This window comes from Lithobates pipiens, unplaced genomic scaffold (assembly GCF_037356315.1).
Source record: "Lithobates pipiens isolate NorthernLeopardFrog02 unplaced genomic scaffold, aLitPip1_a1.2 Scaffold_27, whole genome shotgun sequence".
Lineage (NCBI taxonomy): Eukaryota > Metazoa > Chordata > Amphibia > Anura > Ranidae > Lithobates > Lithobates pipiens.
In genome coordinates, this window is record NW_027507788.1 from 68,203,955 (window position 1) to 68,225,751 (window position 21,797).

Consider the following 21,797-nt stretch of genomic DNA (forward strand, 5'->3'; position numbering starts at 1 on the left):
TGTGAACTGCCGCCGGGAGGCATGCGATGCGGGAACCCGCCGCGCATTCGTGGCGTTCCCACATCGCTCCAGTGTGAACCCAGCCTAATAAGCGATCGTTTTTCTGATCGCTGTATTAGTGTCACAGGTGACGCTAGTTAGGCAGGTAGGTATTTAGGTTCGCCGCAGCTTTTTATAGCGCCAGGGACCCCCATATACTACCGCATAAAGCCCCCTGATTGCCCCCTAGTTAACCCTTTCACCAGTGATCACCATATAACTGTTACAGGTGACGCTGGTTGGTTAGTTATTTTTTTATAGTTTCAGGGCACCCGCCATTTATTACCTAGTCTCACTAGTGTACCCCTAAATTTAGGGGTGTCTACTTTCCAAAATGGGGTCATTTGGGGGGGTTTGTGCCATCTTGGCATTTTATGGCCTTCAAAACTGTAACGCCCTTAGCCTGAAGGCGGTGCTTGGTTTTCGGGGCCCCGTACGCGGCTAGGCTCCCAAAAAGTCCCACATATGTGGTATCCCCGTACTCAGGAGAAGCAGCAGAATTTATTTTGGGGTGTCATTTCACATATGCCCATGGCATGCATGAGCAATATATCATTTAGTGACAACTTTGTGAAAAAAAAAAAAAAAAAAAAGTTTGTAATTTTCCCGCAACTTGTGGCAAAATATAAAATATTCCATGAACTCAACATGCCTCTCAGCAAATAGCTTGGGGTGTCTACTTTCTAAAATGGGGTCATTTGTGGGGGTTTTGTGCCATCTTGGCATTTTATGGCCTTCAAAACTGTAATAGGTAGTGAGAAGTGAACTCAAAAATTTACGCCCTTAGAAAGCCTGAAGGCGGTGCTTGGGTTTCGGGGCCCTGTACGCGGCTAGGCTCCCAAAAAGTCCCACATATGTGGTATCCCCGTACTCAGGAGAAGCAGCAGAATTTATTTTGGGGTGTCATTTCACATACGCCCATAGCATGTGTGAGCAATATATCATTTAGTGACAACTTTGTGTAAAAAAAAAAAAAAAAAAAAAATTTTTTTTTTTGTCATTATTCAATCGCTTGAGGCAAAAAAATAAAATATTCAATGGGCTCAACATGCCTCTTATCAATTTCCTTAGGGGGTCTACTTTCCAAAATGGGGTCATTTGGGGGGGTTTTGTACTGCCCTGCCATTTTAGCACCTCAAGAAATGAGATAGGCAGTCGTAAACTAAAAGCTGCGTAAATTCCAGAAAACGTACCTTAGTTTGTAGATGTGACAACTTTTGCGCAAACCAATAAATATACAATTATTGACTTTTTTTTTTACCAAAGACATGTGGCTGAATACATTTTGGCCTAAATGTATGACTAAAATTGAGTTTATTGGATTTTTCTAATAACAAAAAGTAGAAAATATCATTTTTTTTCAAAATTTGCGGTCTTTTTACGTTTATATCGCAAAAAATAAAAATCGCAGAGGCAATCAAATACCATCAAAAGAAAGCTCTATTTGTGGGAAGAAAAGGACGCAAATTTTGTTTGGGTACAACATTGCATGACCGCGCAATTACCAGTTAAAGCAGCGCAGTGCCAAAGTGTAAAAAGACCTCTGGTCGTTTACCAGCAAAATGGTCCGGTCTGAAAGTGGTTAAATAGGATTAAAGCTTCAGAGGTGTTCTGCTCCGATCTAGTTGTTGCAGGGAGCGTTTATTTCTCTCCCTCCCTTCCTGTCCCTTTTATTTCCATGTATGCTTCAACTCATTTTTGGTTTCTCTAAGGTTAGCAAAGGGACCTGCTAATTCAGATCAATCCAGTTGAATTCTCCCCTTCTCCTTTCCTCTGAAGGGGAATACTATGTTTTTCAATCGCTGTGCACGACATTGTGTTTTTACACCACTCCTGTGTTTTAACATTGCACTTGTTTAACCTCCTGTAATCTGTCATACAAACAGAAAATACTGTTATCCTTGTAAATTTTACTCTGTCAGTGACTTTTTTTAAAAAAAATTTTCAATAAAATCTGATTTAAAAAAAATCCTATTTTTTATTTTTTTTTGATTAGCAATAAAATACTGGTAAACTTTTTTACCTTTTTAAACTTAATTGTATCAGCCTCTAGCTTCTCTGGGTTCAAATGCTGATTTTTCCCTGCAGTGATTGTAGACATTGGATTTTTATTTAACAAACATGTCATACTTGCCTACTCTGTGTAATGGCAGCCCCCATCCTCCTCCTGGGGTCCCCCACCGGCACTTTTGGCTCCTGCCTTCAAAGTTCCCCTATAGCAAGCCACAAAGTATACTGTAGTATAGAGTGCCCCTACAGCAAAGTAAAAAAAAACCTTTAGAATCACTCACTTCCCATTACTACATGTCCCACTAGGCATTGCTCCTCACACTCACAAGTTCTCAGGCACTTGCTGACATGTATGGACGATTGAGCTTTGTATGCTGCACTGTATTTTCTATGTGAACAAATAATGCATTCTGTATGCAGGCCAACTAATTGGCTGACCAACTAATCAATTATGAAAGTACTTGACAACTATGTTGAAATGAATGTATTGGTGACAGGGTCACTTTAAGCGGAGCTCCATCCAAAAGGGGAAGCTCCACTTGTTTCCCTACTCCTGTTTTGACAGGTACCCTCTCCCGGCTGAATTTGCCATGGTGAACTCATCTGGAAGTTTGGCTCCCCTCACCCTTCCCCCTGCTGTCAGGCCATTCACAAAGTGCAGCACGCTTCGCGAATGCACAATAGGGGACTGGCTGGGAAGCCACAAGGCTTCACTGCCGTCTTCCCTTACCCGAGATGGCAGCGGCAGCACCCGAGAGCCGATTGAAAAATAAACTTGGTTGAAGACACCACTGAGTTCATGGATGGGTAAGTGTCCTAATATTAAAAGTCAGCAGCTACAGTATTTTGTAGCTGCGGACTTTAAAAAAATAAAAAATAAAAAAAATTCTGAAGGAGCCTTGGAAAAACGGACTCCGTTTGCTCAGCGGGGATTGCGCCGTTAAAACCCGCTTAGCCGGCGGATGACAGGCATGTCTCTGCTTCACTGTGGAGAGAAGGACCTGTCAGATTTCCGCTATGGGGGTTCGGGTGAAAACAGATTGACCTGTCCATTTTTACATTCGATCCACCAGACGGATGGAAAACAGGGTTTCCAGCCATCTGTATTGAACAGATCGGATGTCAGCGGACATGTCACCACTGACGCCCGTCGCTCCATTCCACTTTATGGAGTGTCCGTTCAAGTATGCCTAAAGAAACTGACAGGCAGACCTGAACAATCCGCATGTGTGAAAGGGGCCTAAGAAAAATGTGATTTCTAGTTGAACACAGAAAAATTGTAGATAATTTGGGTTAAAAAAAAGACTGCCACAGGAGAAATCAATTAAGGGCTGGAAATTTTATATAATACTTGTCCTTGCTGTTTTTGGTTTATTACTGAACTGTATTTATTTTCTCACCAGTCATGGGTCCTGTGGAAGCTGCTCCTGAATATAAAGTGATTGTGGATGCAAATAACTTGACTGTGGAAATTGAGAATGAGTTGAGTAAGTTTTCATGTGTTTTTTTAACTTTGCACTAAAATGACATTTTGCTGCATTGCACAAATTCTAGCTCATAGTAGAGCTGCACGATTCTGGCTAAAATGAGAATCACTATTTTTATTTTTTTTTGCTTTGAAGTTGGATCACGATTCACTCACGATTCTCGTGGGGTAACATCATCTTTCACATTAAAGCAAAAAAAATTGGGCTAACGTTACTGTGTGTGTTGGTTTCTTTTTATTTTTTTTTATTTTCATTGAAGTGTATTTTTTCCCAGAAAGACCGCTGGGCAAATATAGTGCAACATAAAATATTGCCGCAATTGACATTTTATTCCCTAGGGTCTCTGATGAAATATATGTTTGGGGGTTCCGAGTAATTTTCTAGCAAAAATATTGATTTTAACGTAAACAAGTTTCAGAAAAAGATTTAGACGTTAAGTGGTTAAACTTCCTGCATTTACACGTTTAAAAACGTAAGGGCCGGTTCACACAGCGAGGCGAGGCGACACGGCTCGCCTCGCCTCGCTCCCGCAAGTCGCCCCCGTTCTGTACAATGGAACCGTTCTGAGAGGAGCGACTCGAGACGCTCCGACTCAGAAAAAAGGTTCCTGTACTACTTTGGGGCGACTTCGGGGGCGACTTGCATTGACTTCTATACAGAAGTCCTCTGCAAGTCGCCGCTGAGCTCCCCGCAGGTCGCGGCGAGGTAAGTCGGAGACGCCTCGCTGTGTGAACCGGCCCTAAGACTGCTTGGATTTTCTTCTTTACGCACATAAGTTTCCCTTTGATCTAAGAAGCAAGTGTTAGTTACAATGTTTCATTTTATAAACTTTGCAGACTGCCCACATGTTTTCTTTTGACAGCTGAGTGAGCAGATAAGTCTCTCCACTTGTTATATGACAGAATCGGCAAACTCTGCAATAGAAATGGTCAGAGGGGTTGAATCAAGATCACAATTTTTTAACGATTAATTGTGCAGCTCTAGTTCATAGTCATGCAATATACAGTATGTCCAATGATTTTTCGTTTGCCAGATATTTTCAGCCTGAAAGTGTTTATTTTGACTCTGGGGTAGCCACACTGGGGTGTTCCCATATGTTAAATCTAGAATGGAGACAGTTCTTAGTACTCCAGTTTCCCAAGTCATCTTCCAGGATGGCTTACAGAGGCTCCTAGCACAGGAAATGTATGATCCACATTTATAAAAGAGTAGCCCCTCCAGTATTTTTTTTTTTTTCTTCCAGCCAGACAGGAACTCTGAAGAAATGTATTTTTCTCTGGCCTTCATGCTAGGTGGCAGGAGCCTCCCGGATACAGCATCCCAGAACAGGGGCAGTGAACCTGGGGAGGCAGATAGCTCGGGCTTTCCCGGGCTGCCCTGGAAAGGGGAGTTTTTGCATTTTTTTTTTTATTTTTTTTTATTTTTTTACTCCAGGGGACCCCCTCTCTTCTCAGGACTCAGGTCGGCAGCATGCCCGTAGATTCAGGTACACTGGCAGTGTGGGATTTTGACTCTGTTAAGCCTTCCAGGGGACAGTGTGGACTTATGATGTCCTGAAGTTTGGTGCTCAGGAACGCAGACCACTATGCTATTACCTTGAAAGCAGAGCGGAGGAAGTGGCTTAGCCATGTTTTTGGTAGCAAACATCGACCTGGTGGTCGGGGCTACAAGCTCAATGCACTGTTCCAGGGGAGGCTCCTGATCCACAGTGCCAGACCGGGATCCTCCCTGCTCGACCTTTCAGGGCTACAGAGTAGATGGTGGAAGCTATTTTTGCCCTGTACTGGTAAGTCACCAGGGAGGAGATTGTAAGCAGAGAAGCAGGTCTGGGACACCTTACCTTAAGGAAAGACGCAAATGGGGTTTCTTCTTTTCTTTCTCCATGGTGAAGGGGGTGCCGGGGTTTTGCGATGATTCTCTGTACTATCTACAGACTGGCACGGCTGGTCTTGGGGAGTCTGGCTGTGTGTGTATTTCCCCCCCTTTTTTTTTTCCTTACTAGTGGTGGGGCTTCATTTGGGTCTCCCTAGGTGGATATGTGCTAGTCGTAGGATGATCATCTGCACCTTGCCTCTTTTGTAAAAGGCTCATTCTGCCTTTTTGTCCCCTCCCTCTAGGACAGAGTATGGGAGCAAAAGGTGAACCACCTAAGGGACAGATGCACAGCCTGCAAGTAAAGGTTATCTATGGCCTGGATACCAGCTCCAGTGCTGCAGCGCTCTTTGCAATGGTGTCCATGTTAAGGGATTACTAAAGAGCATCTGCAGAGGCAGGTAAACTGTTGGTAAGCTAGGACAGTATGCAGCCTGCTATGCTGCAGGTCCCCCTGAATGGACAGCTCTAGGGTGGTTTTGTGAGTATTCCCTGGTGCCATCAACAGACACCAGGGAGGGAGCGTGATCAGGGAAGCAGTAGGTGGACCTTGGACATCCCAGGAGTATTACATCAGACTTGATCTGATTTGCAAAGCTACACCATGTACTTAATTTTGGTAGATGGCCACAAGGTGGTTACCCTTAGGAGGATGTCCTCTCTTTGGGTACTGGTTGCTGTGGGTGTGTGCATACCTCCTACAAACACAGGGTGAATGTGCTTTTGTGTTCCTGTCCACCATTAGTGTGGTCACTTGGAGGCAGAGGCCCTAACACCTACAATCTGCAGAGCTGGGGCTGGCAATCTCAGATCAGCAGAAGCTGCAACCCGTTAATTCCGTTCTACACTTTAAGTCACGTTTGTGCATTTGCAGAGCTCCTGGGGTATGCTTACTCTGTTTACCATCAATTACACTTTTTGCTTTCAGTAATTAAAGATATAAACTGCTATAGTTTAATCAGGCCTTTTTCTCAAATCGCCTTTCAGGACAACCCCGGAGAGAGTGTAGCTCCACCTTGTCATTAGGAAACACATGCCCACTTTAAAAACACCTCCTCTTCCTCCATGGCTTCAGTTATTGTGTTTCCTCCATGGAGGAAGCATGTGCCTGAACCAGGGGAGAGCTACACTCTCTGTAGGTGAGTAAGGCTTACCTCAAGTACTGGTTGTTTCTTTTTGGCCCCCAGCAGCATCTCCAGTGGGAGAGGACTCCTGGAGCTCCTGGTCTCGCCATCTCACGGGAGTAAGGACCCTTGGAGTGCCGGCGTCGGGTGCCCGGTGTCCACTGGATTAGCGCAGGGAGGGCTCTGTCGCTGGCGGAGGTCGCTGCAGGTCAACGGCGTGGCTCAGTTTTCCGCGTCGGGTCCTGGGCTGAGGGGGCGTGGCACCGTGGTTCAAGCGCCTGGAACGCAGGGATCATGGGGCGGGTCAGGTGACCGCGTGCTTCTGCTTCCGGCCGGCCCTGATGACGCGGCGGCCGGGAAAATTTAAAAAAATTACGGAGCTGTTTGTGTATAGCTGCCTTACTCAGCGATGGAGGAATGTAAGCCAGCTATGGCAGAGACAGGCGCCCCTAGCACCGGTCCAGCCCAGGTATGTAAGGTGCAGTGGCACCCTCTGCTTCACTGTTGGGCTATGTCTTTGTCTGTTCCCCCCTCTTGGGGGGCCTGTCGCTGCAGGTTGGAGGTGACTTCGCTCTGACCCTTTGCAGCCTAGTTCTGGGGTCTCACTAGTGGTCTGTTTGGTGGTGGGTCTCTGCACTGGCTTGGTGTTAAGCGACTGGTTGTTGAGAGCTTTTAGTGAGTTAAGCCTGCATGTCGTTTCAGGAAAAATCACTAGGAAAAGCTAGACCAGGTCAGAAAATGTCCTTCTTGCAAGACCCCCCTCAGAGATTCGTGGCAGAAGGCAATGTGCAGAAATTGTATCAGAGAATTGGTGGAAGAGGAAACATCCCAGCAATATAAGGATTTGTTTTCTTCGGTTAAAGAGCTGACAAACTGAGTTCAGTCAGGTCCATCCTGATACAAAACCCTCCCGCACAGACCGAGCCTCAGAACTTGCCGCCCAGCCCCAGGGCGTCGTTGTCTAGACAGGTGGAGACCGAGGATTCTGGAGACGAAGGGGGTAGTACTCTCATCTCCTTCAGGGATTCTGAGGAGGAGGAAGAGGAAGAAGAAGAAGATAGCAGGGGCTCTAAGTACAAGCTATCACTAGAGGAAGTAGATGGCATTCTTAAAGCAATCTACACTACTCTAGAAATTCAAGAAGAAAAAGTACAGCTGTCAATTCATGACAAAATGTACCAGGGGTTGGACAAAACAAAACGGAGAGTTTTTCCAGGTCCACAGGGTCCTCTCAGATTCGGTGAGAAAGGAGTGGAAGGACCCAGAAAAAGCCCCTTTCTTCTCTAAAGCTCTCAAGAGAAGGTTTCCCTTCGAAGATCAAGACTCAGAGGTTTGGAACAAAAAACCCAGAGTCTATGCAGCTTTCTTGCAGGTATCCAGACGAACGGATCTAGCCTTTGAGGATATGGGGATCCTTAAAGACCCAATGGACAAAAAAGCTGACTCCATCCTTAAAAAGGCTTGGGATGCTGCGTCAGTCAGTCTAAAGCCAGCTATGGCAGCTACGGTAGTGGCCAGGAACCTGGAATGTTGGGTAGAGAAGCTGAAGAGCCATATTGAAGCGGGTACACCCCGCAAGGATCTCTTAGAGTCCTTTCCACTGATCCTGAATGCAGTCAAATATATGGCGGTTTGCATCAGCAGAATCAGTTAAACTGGCCGCCAGGTCTTCGGCTCTTGTAAATTCAGCCAGGAGAGCAGTTTGGCTGAAAACATGGTCTGGGGACACGGCCTCTAAGGTCAAACTGTGTGGTCTGCCCTTCTCGGGTGACTTGCTCTTTGGACCCGATTTAGAGTCTGTGCTGGATAGGACAGCCGATAAAAAGGCTTTTCCAGCTAAGAAAAAGCAGGTTGCCAAAAAATTTTCGTGCTTTTCAGCAGTCCCATAAAAAGACCAGGATCGCAAGAGCAGATGGGGTTCGCAGAAGGGCAAAGGCAAGGGTGGAGTCCTCTTTAGATCTCCCCCAGAGCAGTCCCCCAAGAACAAGTGACAATCTCTCCCCAGTGGGGGGGGAGACTGTCAGCTTTTCACGAACAATTTGACAGGCTGTCTCCAAATCTGTTCGTGAAGAGCATTGTCGGTCAGGGGTACAGGTTGGAATTTTCAGAACCACCCCCGAGCAGGTTTTATGTGACAACATTGCCAAGGGATCAGGAGAAGGCCTCTGCAATGAAGCTTTTATTACAGGAGCTGATACAGCAAGAGGTTCTAATTCAAGTCCCAGTAAACCAGCAGGGCAGGGGTTTTTACTCACATATTTTTCTGGTGAAAAAACCCTCAGGGAAGTACCGTTTAATCCTGAATCTGAAAGTTCTGAACAGGTTCATTCGGTACAAACATTTCCGGATGGATACAATTTTTTCCATCACAAAGTTGTTGACCCCAGAATGCTTCATGGCATCCCTGGATCTAAGGGATGCCTACCTTCATATACCCATTCATCAGGCATCGCAGCAGTTTCTGCGCCTGGGATTGAAGGTGGGGAGTTCGGTATGGCACCTCCAATTCAGGGCTCTGCCATTCGGACTCTCGTCCTCTCCCAGGGTCTTTACAAAGATTATGGCAGAGGCTTTGGAGCCCCTGAAGTTGAAGGGGATTCCAGTCGTCCCTTATCTGGACGACCTTTTTTTTGCGGACTCCAGGGAGCAGGTCCTAGTCAATCTCCAGAGGGCCCAGTCCCACCTCGAGGGCCTGGGGTGGCTTCTAAATCTAGAGAAGTCGAACCTGACCCCCTCACAGGAAATTAAATTTCTGGGGTATATGTTAAACTCGATTCTCCAGAAAGTTTTCCTGCCGCTGGAAAAACAGGAAAAGTTGCAGCTAGCTGTACAGCAGATACAGAACAACCAGGCAGTCTCAGTCAGGACGGCTATGGCAGTTCTGGGCCTGCTTACGGCAGCAATGCCGGCTGTTCAGTGGGCCAGGTTCCATTCCAGACCCCTTCAGAGGGAGGTTCTGTCAAGCTGGTCCTATCGGGATCCTTTGGAAAAGCAGTTAAAAATTTAGTCAAGGACGAAAAGGGCTCTTTGGTGGTGGAGAGACCAGGCAAACCTCTCAAGGGGCCTTGTGTGGACCTTTCCTGTGGACAAGTGTCTTACCACAGACGCAAGTGCCTGGGGCTGGGGGGCCCACCTGGATGGTCAGACATCTCGGGGGGTCTGGTCCAAGCAGGAAGCTCAAAGATCATCCAACTGGAGGGAGTTGAAGGCGATCTTTCTGGGTTTGGTGGCCTTTCAGCAGAATTTGAGAGGTCACCATGTCCAGGTGTTGTCAGACAACACAACAGCGCTTACCTACATTATGAAGCAAGGGGGAACCAGGAGCAGGAGCTTGATGGAGTTGGCCAATCTGTTAGCCTGGGCAGAGCAGAACACAGCCTCACTATCGGCAGTGCATCTGAAGGGCTCTCAGAATTTGTTTGCGGACCTCCTAAGCAGGCGCAAATTGCTAGAGGCAGAATGGAGCCTGAATCAGGAGGTGTTCCTGATGATCTCCGAGGCTTTGGGGGTTCCACAGGTAGACCTTTTTGCCAGCCAGCAGAACTCAAAGTTGGACAGATTATTTTCTCTTCAGAGGAGATGCAGCAATAGGGTTGGATGCATTTGCTCACCCCTGGCACTACCAGCTGTGCTATGCCTTTCCCCCCTTTCCTCTAATTCCACTAGTGCTGAGGAAATTCAGGGAAGAAGGGACAGACTTAATACTAGTCACTCCTTTTTGGCCAAAAAGGCCTTGGTTCGCGGGTCTTCGAAACCTAGCCTCGAAGCCCCCATGGAGGTTACCACTCAGAAAAGATTTGTTATCCCAGGGGACAGTAAATCATCCAGAGGTGGAACTTCTAACCGCCTGGTTTCTGAGGAGGACCTCTTAAAAGCCAAAGGTCTTTCAGATAAAGTAGTAAAGACCCTGCTGTCTAGCAGGAAGGCAGTTACACAGGCAATTTACATGAAAGTCTGGAACAAGTTCAACTCCTGGTGTAGTTCTAGAGAGCTCAAGGTCAAGAGCACGGTGTCCGTCTTGGAGTTTCTCCATGAAGGAATGGAGAAGGGTCTCGCAGCCAGTACCCTGAAGACTCAGGTGGCTGCCTTATCAGTTTTCTTTGAACAGACTTTATCTAAAGAAACTTTAATTTCTAGATTTTTTAGGGCTCTTGCTCGAAGTAGACCAGTAGCCCTTAAAGACTTTCCCAGTTAGGATTTGTCTACAGTTTTACAGGGTCTCTCGGGAGCACCGTTTGAACCCTTACAAGAAGCTTCTTTACAGAAGGTGGTTTTAAAAACAATCTTTTTGGTGGCCATCACCTCGGCCAGGAGAGTCTGCGAGCTCCAAGCTCTAGCTATTACAGAACCCTTCCTTAGAGTTTATCAGGACAGGGTGGCACTGAGGACAGATCCAGCATTCCTACCGAAAGTATCCTCAGCTTTTCATCGATCACAGGAAATAGTGTTACCTACATTCTCTGCAACCCCAGCGAATGCAGGAGAGGAAGTTTTTCACACATTGGATGTGAGAAGGTGTCTATTGCAGTTTCTGAAAATGACTAAAGATTTTAGAAAATCAAACGCCCTTTTTGTGATATTTTCCGGATCACGCAAGGGGGAGAAAGCTTCTAAGAGTACGCTGGGTAGGTGGCTTAAAGCGGAGGTCCACCCTAAAGTGGACCTTCCGCTCATCGGAACCCTCCCCCCCTCCGGTGCCACAATCGGCACCTTTCAGGGGGGAGGGGGGTGCAGTTACCTGGATAATCCAGGTAACTGCACCCACTTCCGGGATAGCTCTCTGCGGAAAGGGGCGTAACGTACGCCCCTTTCCGCAAGTGCCCCGCTGCCTGCTGGGGAAACGCACAGATCCCAGAGGCAGCGGGGAGCGTCCTTATTGCGCAGCGCGATTCGCGCATGCGCAGTAGGGAACCGGGAAATGAAGCCGAAAGGCTCCATTTCCTGATTCCCATACCCAAGATGGCGGCGGCACGACCCGACAGGCGACCTAGAGATCGGCTTCTGGTGCCGACATCACGGGCGCGCTGGACAGGTAAGTGTCACTATTTTAAAAGTCAGCAGCTGCAGTATTTGTAGCTGCTGGCTTTAAAAAAAAAAAAACAAAAAAAAAAACGCGGAGTCCCGGTGGACTCCCGCTTTAAGCTGGCTATAACAGAAGCCTATAAATCAAAAGGAGAAATACCTCCCTCGGGTATTGCTGCTCATTCTACTAGATCCACGGCAGTTTTCTGGGCTGAAAGGGCCGGTGCAACGCCTGAACAAATCTGCAAGGCTGCCACTTGGTCCAGTTACTCGACATTTCTCTGGCACTACCGGTTAGATCTACTGTCTGCGGCAGATCAGGCCTTCGGCAGGAAGGTACTGCAGGCAGTAGTCCCGCCCTAGGGTAAGTTTCTCGGTTATCCTCTCCGGGGTTGTCCTGAAAGGCGATTTGAGAAAGACTAAGTTAGACTTACCGGTGACTGTATTTCTAAGAGCCTTTCAGGACAACCGTTACTTCCCTCCCTAGGTTATGCTTAGTAAATGTATTAAGTTCTACCATGGTGTTGTGCTTTCTGTGCTTTGTTTTCCAGTGTCGGAAGGCCACAATAACTGAAGTCATGGAGGAAGAGGAGGTGTTTTTAAAGTGGGCATGTGTTTCCTAATGACAAGGTGGAGCTACACACTCTCCGGGGTTGTCTTGAAAGGCTCTTAGAAATACCGTCACCGGTAAGTCTAACTTAGTCTTTTTTTTTTTGTACTGGAATTTGAGCAATAACCCACCCCTAGGCAGAACTAGAAACAAATTCTGGATCCTGCAACAATCAATTGACAGTCCTCTGGGTGTAACCTCCATGCAAGGATTGCATTGACAAACCCATGTTTAATGATTGCTTGTTAATACCTGCAGGTGTTGGCCTTATGATTGCTCCTGTTGCATGCTTCGGGGCTTATCCAAAAGTGTCAGAGGCTCTCATTTATCACTAAATTTGGACATATGTCTCCCACCTTAGAGGGCTTTCACACTGCGCCGGCAGTTAAACGGTGCTATTTTTCATGCTTTTTAAGCGCTATTCTGCCACTAGCAGGGTGGTTTTAACCCCCCGCTAGCGGCTGAAAAGGGGTTAAATCTGCCCGCAAAACGTTTTGCCGGTGGTATTGCAGCGCTGCCCCATTGACTTCAATGGGGAGCAGCGGCGGAGGATCGGTGGGTTCACCGCTCCAAAGAAGCTGCTGGCAGGACTTTTTCTGATGCCTTGCCAGCACACCGCTTTTTCTCTTTCGTTCATTGATGGACACAGCACCTTAATCTTGACCTTAGGTTATATCGCCACCTTTAGGAGAGGACTTGGCAGAACACAAATCACAGCACTGCCCAGGGGTCAGTCCTACTGGCTATAACCCCCTCACCCTGCTCCCAGCAGCTCAGTTTTTTTTCTTCTGCCTAGTCTAGAAGGACCTGGCTCCCTGTGGGGACCAGTGGTCCTTGGAATTTTTTTCTTTTTTTGCTGCTTTTGGTTCCTGTGATCTACAATCAACAGCCATGGTAGTCTCCCCAGCCTGGCCATTAAGTGCGTGCAGACCTTAGCTACGCGCTGGGTCAGCCGCGACAGGCCCCATTCTGGTCTGGGGGGGGGGGGGTGGTGAGCTATATGCTCCGGGACACACATATGACCAGGCTACTGCTGTCCGAGTCAGTGTGCCGTGGACGACAGCCTGCTCGTGTAATGGGTCTGTCTGTGGAGTGCGTCCAGCAGTCCCTGCAAGGACGGGTAAGGTATGGTTCCACCTGTTTAGGCAGGTTGGAGCAGCTGGGCATTCCATGGGAGGTCAATTAGGGGGTCTCTTTCTAATCTCGCTGCCTATTTCCCTCCTCCCCATTCTAGGGGGGCGCTGTGTGGCTGGGCATAAGCGGTGCGGAGCACGTACCTGGCTGGGGGTCTTTACCTGTTTTTTGGTGCCTTTTTGGGTGTGTGTGTGGCGCCAAGTGGGGGGAATGGTCGCCCTGGGAACAGCAGGCATTTTTCTTGGAGTCCGGCGCAATTTTCCCAGAGTTTTCAGAGGCTGCCATTTTCTGGTACCCTCACTTCTGTTATACTCTTGCACTGGGCGCCTGTTTTAGACTGGTACAGCGCAAAAATGGACATAGGACACCTCGTGACAGGTAGAGGCGAGAGCGCACAGCACAGCACCTGGGTCAGGGTGGTGAGTCCTGCGCGGGGAACCTCAGTCTGTGGCAGCTAGGAGGGTTGACATTTTTTTGTTGCTTGCCTTAGATTAGGTCCCTAAGGGTGACAGGTGAGAGTGGGTCAGCATGGCGTCAGAGGCTGGCGCTTTTCTCCAGACACCCCTGTTATAGCAACCGGCACCTGCGTTGCCTATGGACGCTCTATCTGCGGTCCTGGAGTCATTTGCTGCCAGGGTAGAAGTGTTGTGCGGGCGCAAGGGAGGTAAAAAAACGCAGTCTTGTGGGGAGAGCTCTGATTCAGATTCGGGTCCTGCTGTGGCAGGCGGCCCCTGTTCTGCCGTTTCAGAGTCTACGAACCAGGACCATTCAGACAGTGAGGAGGAAGACTCCATGTCCGTGTTGGCGCAGGAAATAACTCTAGTAAGAGCACGTATGACAGTGGTGTGGGATACCTTAAAGATGGAGGACACGGCGGGGGCATCTGCAGAGGTGTCTGTCCCTTTTGGGTCCCACAAGCCAGCCTATACTGCTAAGGTGTTTCCTTATTTAACTTATTTTGATAACCCATACCACAGCGGGCCTTTTCAGTCCTGAGACAAATGGCGGTACGTTACCACTTTAAGGAGAGAGTTTCCTGAAAAAAAAAGGGCATCTCCACCCCCCCCCCCCCAGTATCCAGGTTAAATAAGGTGACCGCTATTCCAGTGAAATTTTCCCCTCTTTCAAGGACGCTGCCGACAGAAGGGCCGAGGCAGTTGACCGGTCCATGTTTACGTTGGTGGTGTCAGCATTGCGGCCGGTGTTGGCCACAGCCCTGGTGTCACAAACACTTACTGAATGGGCTAAGTTGTTGCACCGCGAGTTGAAGGAACAGGTTTCCCCAGGCTGCGTGGAGCTGGCAGACCAGTTGGTGCACGGCCTTAAGTATGTCTGTGATGCAGCCCCGGAGACGGCCCCTTTGCTTTCTAGAGCCTCAGCATCAGCAGTGGTGGTGCGTCACTTGATTTGGCTTAAATGCTGGTTTGCTGACTAGGCATCTTAGAAAGCACTGACAGATTTGCCCTTCCAAGGTGAGAGGATATTTGGTGCCTCGCTGGATGACATTATTAAGAATGTTACTGGGGAAAGAGTACTTTGCACCCATAGTACAGAAAGGGTAAGGAGCCACGCTGTAGGCAGGGGCCCTTTTTTTTCCACTCAGAAGCGGCTTTTTCATCTGCTCGAGTCGGCGGGTAAGCGTTCCCAGTCCAACAAGATGCCCACTGAGGGACAAAAGCGTACCTGGTTTCGCAAGCTGAACAAACCTGTGAGCAAATCAGCTGCCGCATGAAGGTTTGTCCCCCGTTCGACTCTTGGGGGGGGGGGGGGGGGGGGTCGCCTTCGGGAGTTTGCAGTCCAGTGTATCTCTCTCCTTTTCTGACCAGCGAGTCTGCGAACTGGTTTTGTCAGGCTAAAAGTTTCATTGTTGTCTGCAAGACAGATTTTATTTTTTATTTTTTTCCCCTCCTTCAACCTTCATCTTCCGGCTCGTCGGGAGGTCCTGTTTGGGGCAGTACAGTACTTACTACTGTGGGGGGTGATGGTGCCTGTACCAACATCGGAAAGGTTTCAGGGTTTCTACTCCAATCTGTTTGTAGTCCCGAAGAAGGAAGGGGTCCGTCCAGTCTCGGATCTCAAGGCCCTCAATTGCTTTGTGAAAGTATGAAGGTTCAGGATAGAATCCGTTCATTCAGTGGTCGCTGTACTTAAGCAAGGGAATTTCTTGGCGTCTTTGGACATCCAGGACGCATACTTGCATGTCCCCATATGCGTCAGACACCAGAGGTTTCTGTGATTTGCAGGTGGGGATGAGCACTACCAATTTGTAGCTCTTCCCTTTGGCCTAGCGACGGCGTCTAGGGTCTTCACCAAGGTGCTGGCCCCAATTCTGGCATTGCTGAGACAACAAGGGATCGCGATCGTGGGTTACCTTGGCGACCTCCTCCTGAGAGCAGCTTCTGCCTCAGAATTAAGGGAGGATGTGGCAATCGCCATACAGACTTTCCAGGAGTTTGGTTGGGTGTTGAACCTCCAGAAGTTGGTGCTGACTCAACGCCTGTAGTACTTGAGGTTGATTCTGGACTCCTAGGCAAGAGCTTTTCTCCCTTCAAACAAACTGCAGACTCTTCAATCCGCAGTGCGGTTATTGATGTCCCGCAGGTGGTTCTCGCTGAGTTTTTGCATGCGAGTTCTGGGCCTCATAGCAGCCATTTTTGAGGAGGTACCATATGCTCAATTCCACAATCGAGTCTCGCAGAAAGATGCTGTCCAAATGGGACAAAGCTCTGACATCCCTGGATTGTCGAATTCGGGTGAGCCAGCTAGTCAGGGCTTTGCTTCTCTGGTGGCTGAGGTCTCCAGCCCTTCGGTCCGGGAAGTCGTTCCTTCCTCTTCATTGGACAGTGATCACGACGGACGCCAGCCTGACTGGCTGGATGGGAGTTTGGGGGGCATCCAGTCAACCCAGGGTTGCTTTACACTGGAAGAATCCCACCTACTGATCAATGTGCTGGAGATTCTGGCGATCAAGCGGTGCCTCTCCACATGATCGCGGAGGCTGCAAAGGCATCCAGTCAGACAATGCCACGGCGGTGGCGTATGTTAATCAGTCAATCACCAAGGAAGGACAAGGAGCTCGGCTGCAGCACTTGGAGGTCTCTCACATCCTACAGTAGGCAGAGCGGTGCATGCCGGCTCGGTCAGCTGTATGCATTCCAGGCATAGTAATCTGGCAGGCGCCTCAGTCGTCAGTTGCTGGGGGGGGGGGGTCACTGCATCCAGAAGTGTTTCGGCTCATTTCCCTAAGGTGGGGCATTCCGGATATGGATCTCCTATCCTCGTGGCTCAGACGGAAGGTTCTGAGATTTGTGGCCAGGTCAAAAGATCCCTGGGCAGACACGTTTGTGGCCCCATGGGGGCATTATCAGATGATTTTTATGACTTTCCCCTGCTCAGACTCTTCCCTAGTCTGCTACAGAGTGGAGACCAAGGGGTTTCCAGTGGTTCTGATTGCCCCAGATTGGTCTTTATGTCCTTGGTATGCACACATAGTACGAATGGTGGCAGATGTTCCTTGGCGGTTGCTGATGCGCGAGGACCTGCTGTCGCAAGGTCCGATGCTTCATCCTGTTTTACCTTCGATTGTTAACGGCATGGCTGTTGAAAGCCAGGTGCTGAGGGACTGAGGACTGTCGGCTTCGGTAATTTCCACTATGCAGGGGGTGCGGATGTCGTCTTCCCGGAAGATTTATCATTGCACGTGGAAGGCCTACATCTCTGTGTGAGGGGAGGGTGTGGCGGCCACGTACATATTCAGTTTCCAGGATCCTGCTGTTTTTTCAGCGAGGGTTGGATCAGAAACTTGCATTAGGCACCATTAAGGGGCAGATATCGGCTTTGGCTGGCTTTTTTTTTTTCTTTTTTTTTCAGCGACCGTTGGTGACTCACTCACTGGTGCGCACGTTTGTTCAGGGGGTTCAGCATGTGGCCCCTCCGATACGACCGCCACTGCCCCCGTGGGATTTGATTCTGGTGCTTTCGGTGCTTCAGAAACCTCTGAAAACATTAGGGAGATCCCTTTTATTGACGCTCTCTCAGAAAGTACTCTTTCTAGTGGCGATTATTTCTGCAAGGCGGGTTTCTGAGTTGGCGGCCTTGTCATGCAAGTCTCCCTACTTGATCCTCCATAAGGATAAGGCGGTGCTGTGGCCGCAGCCTTGTTTTGTTACAAAAGGTTGTTTCTGCCTTTCATCGAAATGAGGACATTGTGCTCCCATCTTTTATGTCCTCGGCCGTCGCATCCCAATGAAGTCTATTTACATTCCAAATTTTACAAGGTTGATGTGGGCACGTCTTCGGATGCGTGCTTTGACCGCAAGGTTTTGCAAGCAGCCGTTTGAGTAGGCGACCCTTTGAGGAGGAGATTTTTGTTTATGGGTGGGTGCTTGGGGACGTCCCTAAGGTCAAGATTAAGGTGCAGTGTCCGTCAATGAATGAAAGAGAAAATAGGATTTTTGTACTCGCCGTAAAATCCTTTTCTCTGATGTTCATTGACGGACACAGCACCCACCCCTCCGATGCATGTTTGTACTGCTTTTTGATGAACTGAGCTGCTGGGAACAGAGTGAGGGGTTATAGCCAGTAGGACCGCCCCCTGGGTTGTGCTGTTTGTGTTCTGCCTTGTCCTCTCCTAAAGGTGGTGATATAACCGAAGGTCAAGATTAAGGTGCTGTGTCCGTCAATGAACATCAGAGAAAAGGATTTTATGGTGAGTACAAAAATCCTATTTTTCCCCAATCGTCTTTCAGGACAGCCAGCTTAGAGACACCGGCTCCTCCCCTCTGAGGAAACACCGCCTTCAATTTCATAATTTAAGCCTCCTCCTCCCTTCGTTCCTCAGTTATGGTGTTTCCTCCGGCGGGGAGACACCGCCAAGGAACCTTAAGGCTAAATTCGGTTGGTGAAACTGAAGCCATCCGAGCGGGGCCCTGGCCCCGTTCGGCTATCCGACCGTTCATCGGTCGGTCCAGGACAGTCCTATCAGCGGGGAGCTGAAGTGTTCGTACTGTCCATATACCCTAAACTCCGCTTGGGGAAAGCAGGAAGTTTATGGGGTCGTCCGTTTGTTCACCTGCGGGTGTTTCAACGGAACAAACAGTCCAGTCGGCTGGGGAAGCTGAATACTCGACTGACCTTTACACGCACTCCAATCTTCGCTTGGGGAAAGCAGGAAGTCTTTGGAGAGGTTCATCCCTGCGTTTCGCCCAGTGGGGTGCTGAACGAAGGCGTCCAGGGCCCCCCTGTGTATGCAGCCAGCTGGAAGCCGGGCCGGTAGGCGGGCGACGTCAGTTCCGGTGGGGGCGGACCCCTTCGTTCGATCCGCGTCTTCCGGTTCCGGACGCGGCACGTGAAGGGGAACCTAGCGTTCGGCTGGTGCAGCCTCTCTTTTCACAGTTGCACAGGTAGCTGTTAGAGGCACGTCCGTACCACGCTTCCTCAACGGGAGAATGTCCGAAGCAGAGGCTTCAAAAACTCCTGGAGACAACAGCACCAGCCACTCGAAGGTAAGAGGAAACCTGGGGAGGTGTTCCCTTGTATCCAGTAGCTCCACTGGTGTTCCTCCTTGGTGGTCGGGGGGAAGGGTAGTGTGTCTGGGATCCTGGTGATGGTTGATCCTAGGGGGGGGCACTCCCGGTGGTCCTCTATGTAGCGCTGGTGTTGCTGTTTTTTAGGCTCATGCTGCTCCTTCCTGTGTTTTGTGTCTTTCAGAAAGCCACGAGCAAGTCCCCCCATGGTTCTAAGAAGTGCCCTTCATGTAGAACGTCTATGGGAGACTCTTGGTCTAAAGCTATTTGCAAACAATGTATTGAGGATTTACTTAAGGAACAGGCAGTAGAGCAGGGTGCAGATCTGGTAGCTTCTATGAAGGAACTCTCCGGTACCTTTCAATCCTTCCAAAACTTTTTTTCCAGTTTTCAGTGGCCCCAGCCTCCGAGCACTCCTACACCAGCGCAGCAGAGTGTACCATCCAGCCCTGTGGATGTTCCTCCTGCAAGGGGAGAGAATCCAGAGGGTCCCAGGGAGGAAGCTGAGGAGGAAATTGACAGTGTCGTTTCAGACTCCCAGGGGGAGTCTGACGCCGAGGTGTTGGATGGGGAATCCAGCAGAATCTCGCGGTATAAGCTTTCCCTGGAGGATGTGGATGAGCTCTTGGGAGCGATTCATACCACTTTAGGCATTCAAGAAGAAACTAAGACATTGTCACTCCATGATCGGATGTACAAGGGCATGGGGGAACAAAAGAAGCGGGTGTTCCCAGTGCATGACGTCTTGATCGATACCATCAAGAAGGAATGGCGGGATCCCGAAAGGAAACCTTTCTTTTCTGGAGCATTAAGACGTAGGTTTCCTTTTTCGGAGGAAGAGACTCTCGTCTGGAATAAGTCTCCCAGACTAGACGCTGCTTTTTCCCAGGTGTCCAGACACACTGATCTATCCTTTGAGGATATGGGGGTACTTTCTAACCCTATGGATCGAAGGATGGATTACCCTTCTTAAGAAGGCCTGGGATTCATCACAGGGAAATCTTAAGCCAGCCATGGCAACCACGGTGGTGGCCCGCAACATGGAGTATTGGCTCACCCAGATTAGCGCACACATTGAAGCAGGGACAGCAAAGGAGACTATTCTATCCTCCTTTCCCATGCTTCTTAAAGGGATAGCCTACATAGCGGACGCTTCGGCGGAATCCATGAGAATGTCGGCAAAGTCCTTGGCCCTGACCAACTCTGCCAGGAGAGCCTTATGGCTGAAGACCTGGCCTGGAGACAATGCATCCAAACTTAAACTTTGTGGAATCCCCTTTACAGGAGATCTACTGTTTGGACCAGGTCTTGAAACAGTGCTAGATCGCACAGCAGACAAAAGAAAGGCCTTTCCTGTTAAAAGGAAATTTGGGGAACAAGCCAAAAAGACTCGTCCCCAGAAAAGGGTTGTACCACCCCGTACTGTTCAGCAGAAGAAAAGTTGGGGACTCAAAAGCAAGGGCCCCGGGGGAGCAATTTTTCGCCCTCCTGAACAGCCCAAAAAATCTCAGTGACAGGGTCACGGTGGGAGGAAGATTGGGGGCCTTCCTCCCACAGTGGGAAATGATTTCCTCCAATCAGTTTGTCTTGGGAATCGTCAGAGGAGGTAACCATTTGGAGTTTTCGGAACTCCCTCCTCTGAGGTTCCTTGTCACCGAGCTGCCAAAATGCGCAGAAAAATCATCTGCCCTTCTTTCCTCCCTTCAGGAGTTGGAAGAACAGGAGGTGGTAGTACGGGTTCCAGTAGGAGAGACAAGCAGAGGCTTCTACTCTCACGTCTTCGTGATTCGCAAGCTTTCGGGAAAGTTCAGGCTCATCCTGAACCTGAAGCCCCTGAATGTCTCAGTTACCTACAGAAGGTTTCGGATGGATTCGGTTTACTCAGTAAAAGCACTCCTACCTCCGAACTGCTTCATGGCATCAATAGATCTGAAAGATGCATACCTGCATATTCCCATCGCAGAGTCCCACCAGCGTTTTCTCAGACTGGCAGTGAGAACTCCAATGGAAGTACTACACCTTCAGTTCAGAGCGCTTCCTTTCGGGCTATCCTCTTCCCCCCGAATCTTCACCAAAGTGATAGCAGAAGTTCTGGCATTTCTGCGTCTCAGGGGAATCCCGGTGATCGCATATCTCGACGATCTCCTTCTGTTTGCCCCTTCCCCAGCACAGTTAATTCAGGATTTACAGGTCACAAGAAACCTGTTAGTAAGCCTGGGTTGGCTCCTGAACCTGGAGAAATCCAACTTAATCCCTTCCCAGAGGGTCACTTTCCTAGGGTACGAGTTGGACTCAACAGTACAAAGGGTCTTTCTTCCTTTGGAAAAAATTCAAAAGATAGACAGGGCTCTGTTGTTTCTTCAGGGCAACCACCAGATCTCCATAAGGAAGATCATGTCAGCGCTAGGGTTGCTGACATCCGCTCTTCCAGCGGTTCAGTGGGCAGGATTACATTACCGCCCTCTACAATTATTTGTGCTGAAGGTTTGGGATCACAGCCAGGAATCTTTGGATTCTCTGGTTTCGATTCCAGATCAGGTAAAGAGGTCCCTCTGGTGGTGGAGGAAGGCAGCAAATTTGTCCCAGGGTCTAGAGTGGGTCATGCCAACCTCCAGGGTGGTCACGACCGATGCAAGCAGCTCAGGTTGGGGGGCACACCTAGACTCCCGATTAATACAGGGTATTTGGGAGAAGAGGGACTCGAGGAGATCCTCGAATTGGAGGGAGCTGAGGGCAGTAGATCTAGCTCTCAGAACCTTTCAGAAGGAGCTCCGGGGGAATCACGTAAGGGTAAGGTCGGACAACTCCTCGGTGGTAGCTTACATCAACAGACAGGGGGGCACCAGGAGCAAGTCCTTATGGGCCCTAGCGGAAGCCATCCTCAGATGGGCCGAAGCAAATATCCTGTCCCTTTCAGCAATCCACTTGAAGGGAGAACAAAATCAGGTGGCAGATTTTCTCAGCAGGAGAACTC

General features: G+C 49.1%; 1 protein-coding gene across 3 annotated transcripts in view; it reads left to right on the forward strand.

Annotated features, from left to right (window-relative positions):
* Positions 1 to 21,797, forward strand: part of LOC143933914 (U4/U6 small nuclear ribonucleoprotein Prp31-like) — a 232,544-nt gene that overhangs the window by 78,535 nt on the left and 132,212 nt on the right. For all 3 annotated transcript variants that reach the window (XM_077457063.1, XM_077457067.1, XM_077457066.1), the window contains exon 4: positions 3,453 to 3,536. In XM_077457063.1, the coding sequence (XP_077313189.1) occupies positions 3,453 to 3,536 (84 nt within the window). The remainder of the gene's footprint in view (positions 1 to 3,452; positions 3,537 to 21,797) is intronic.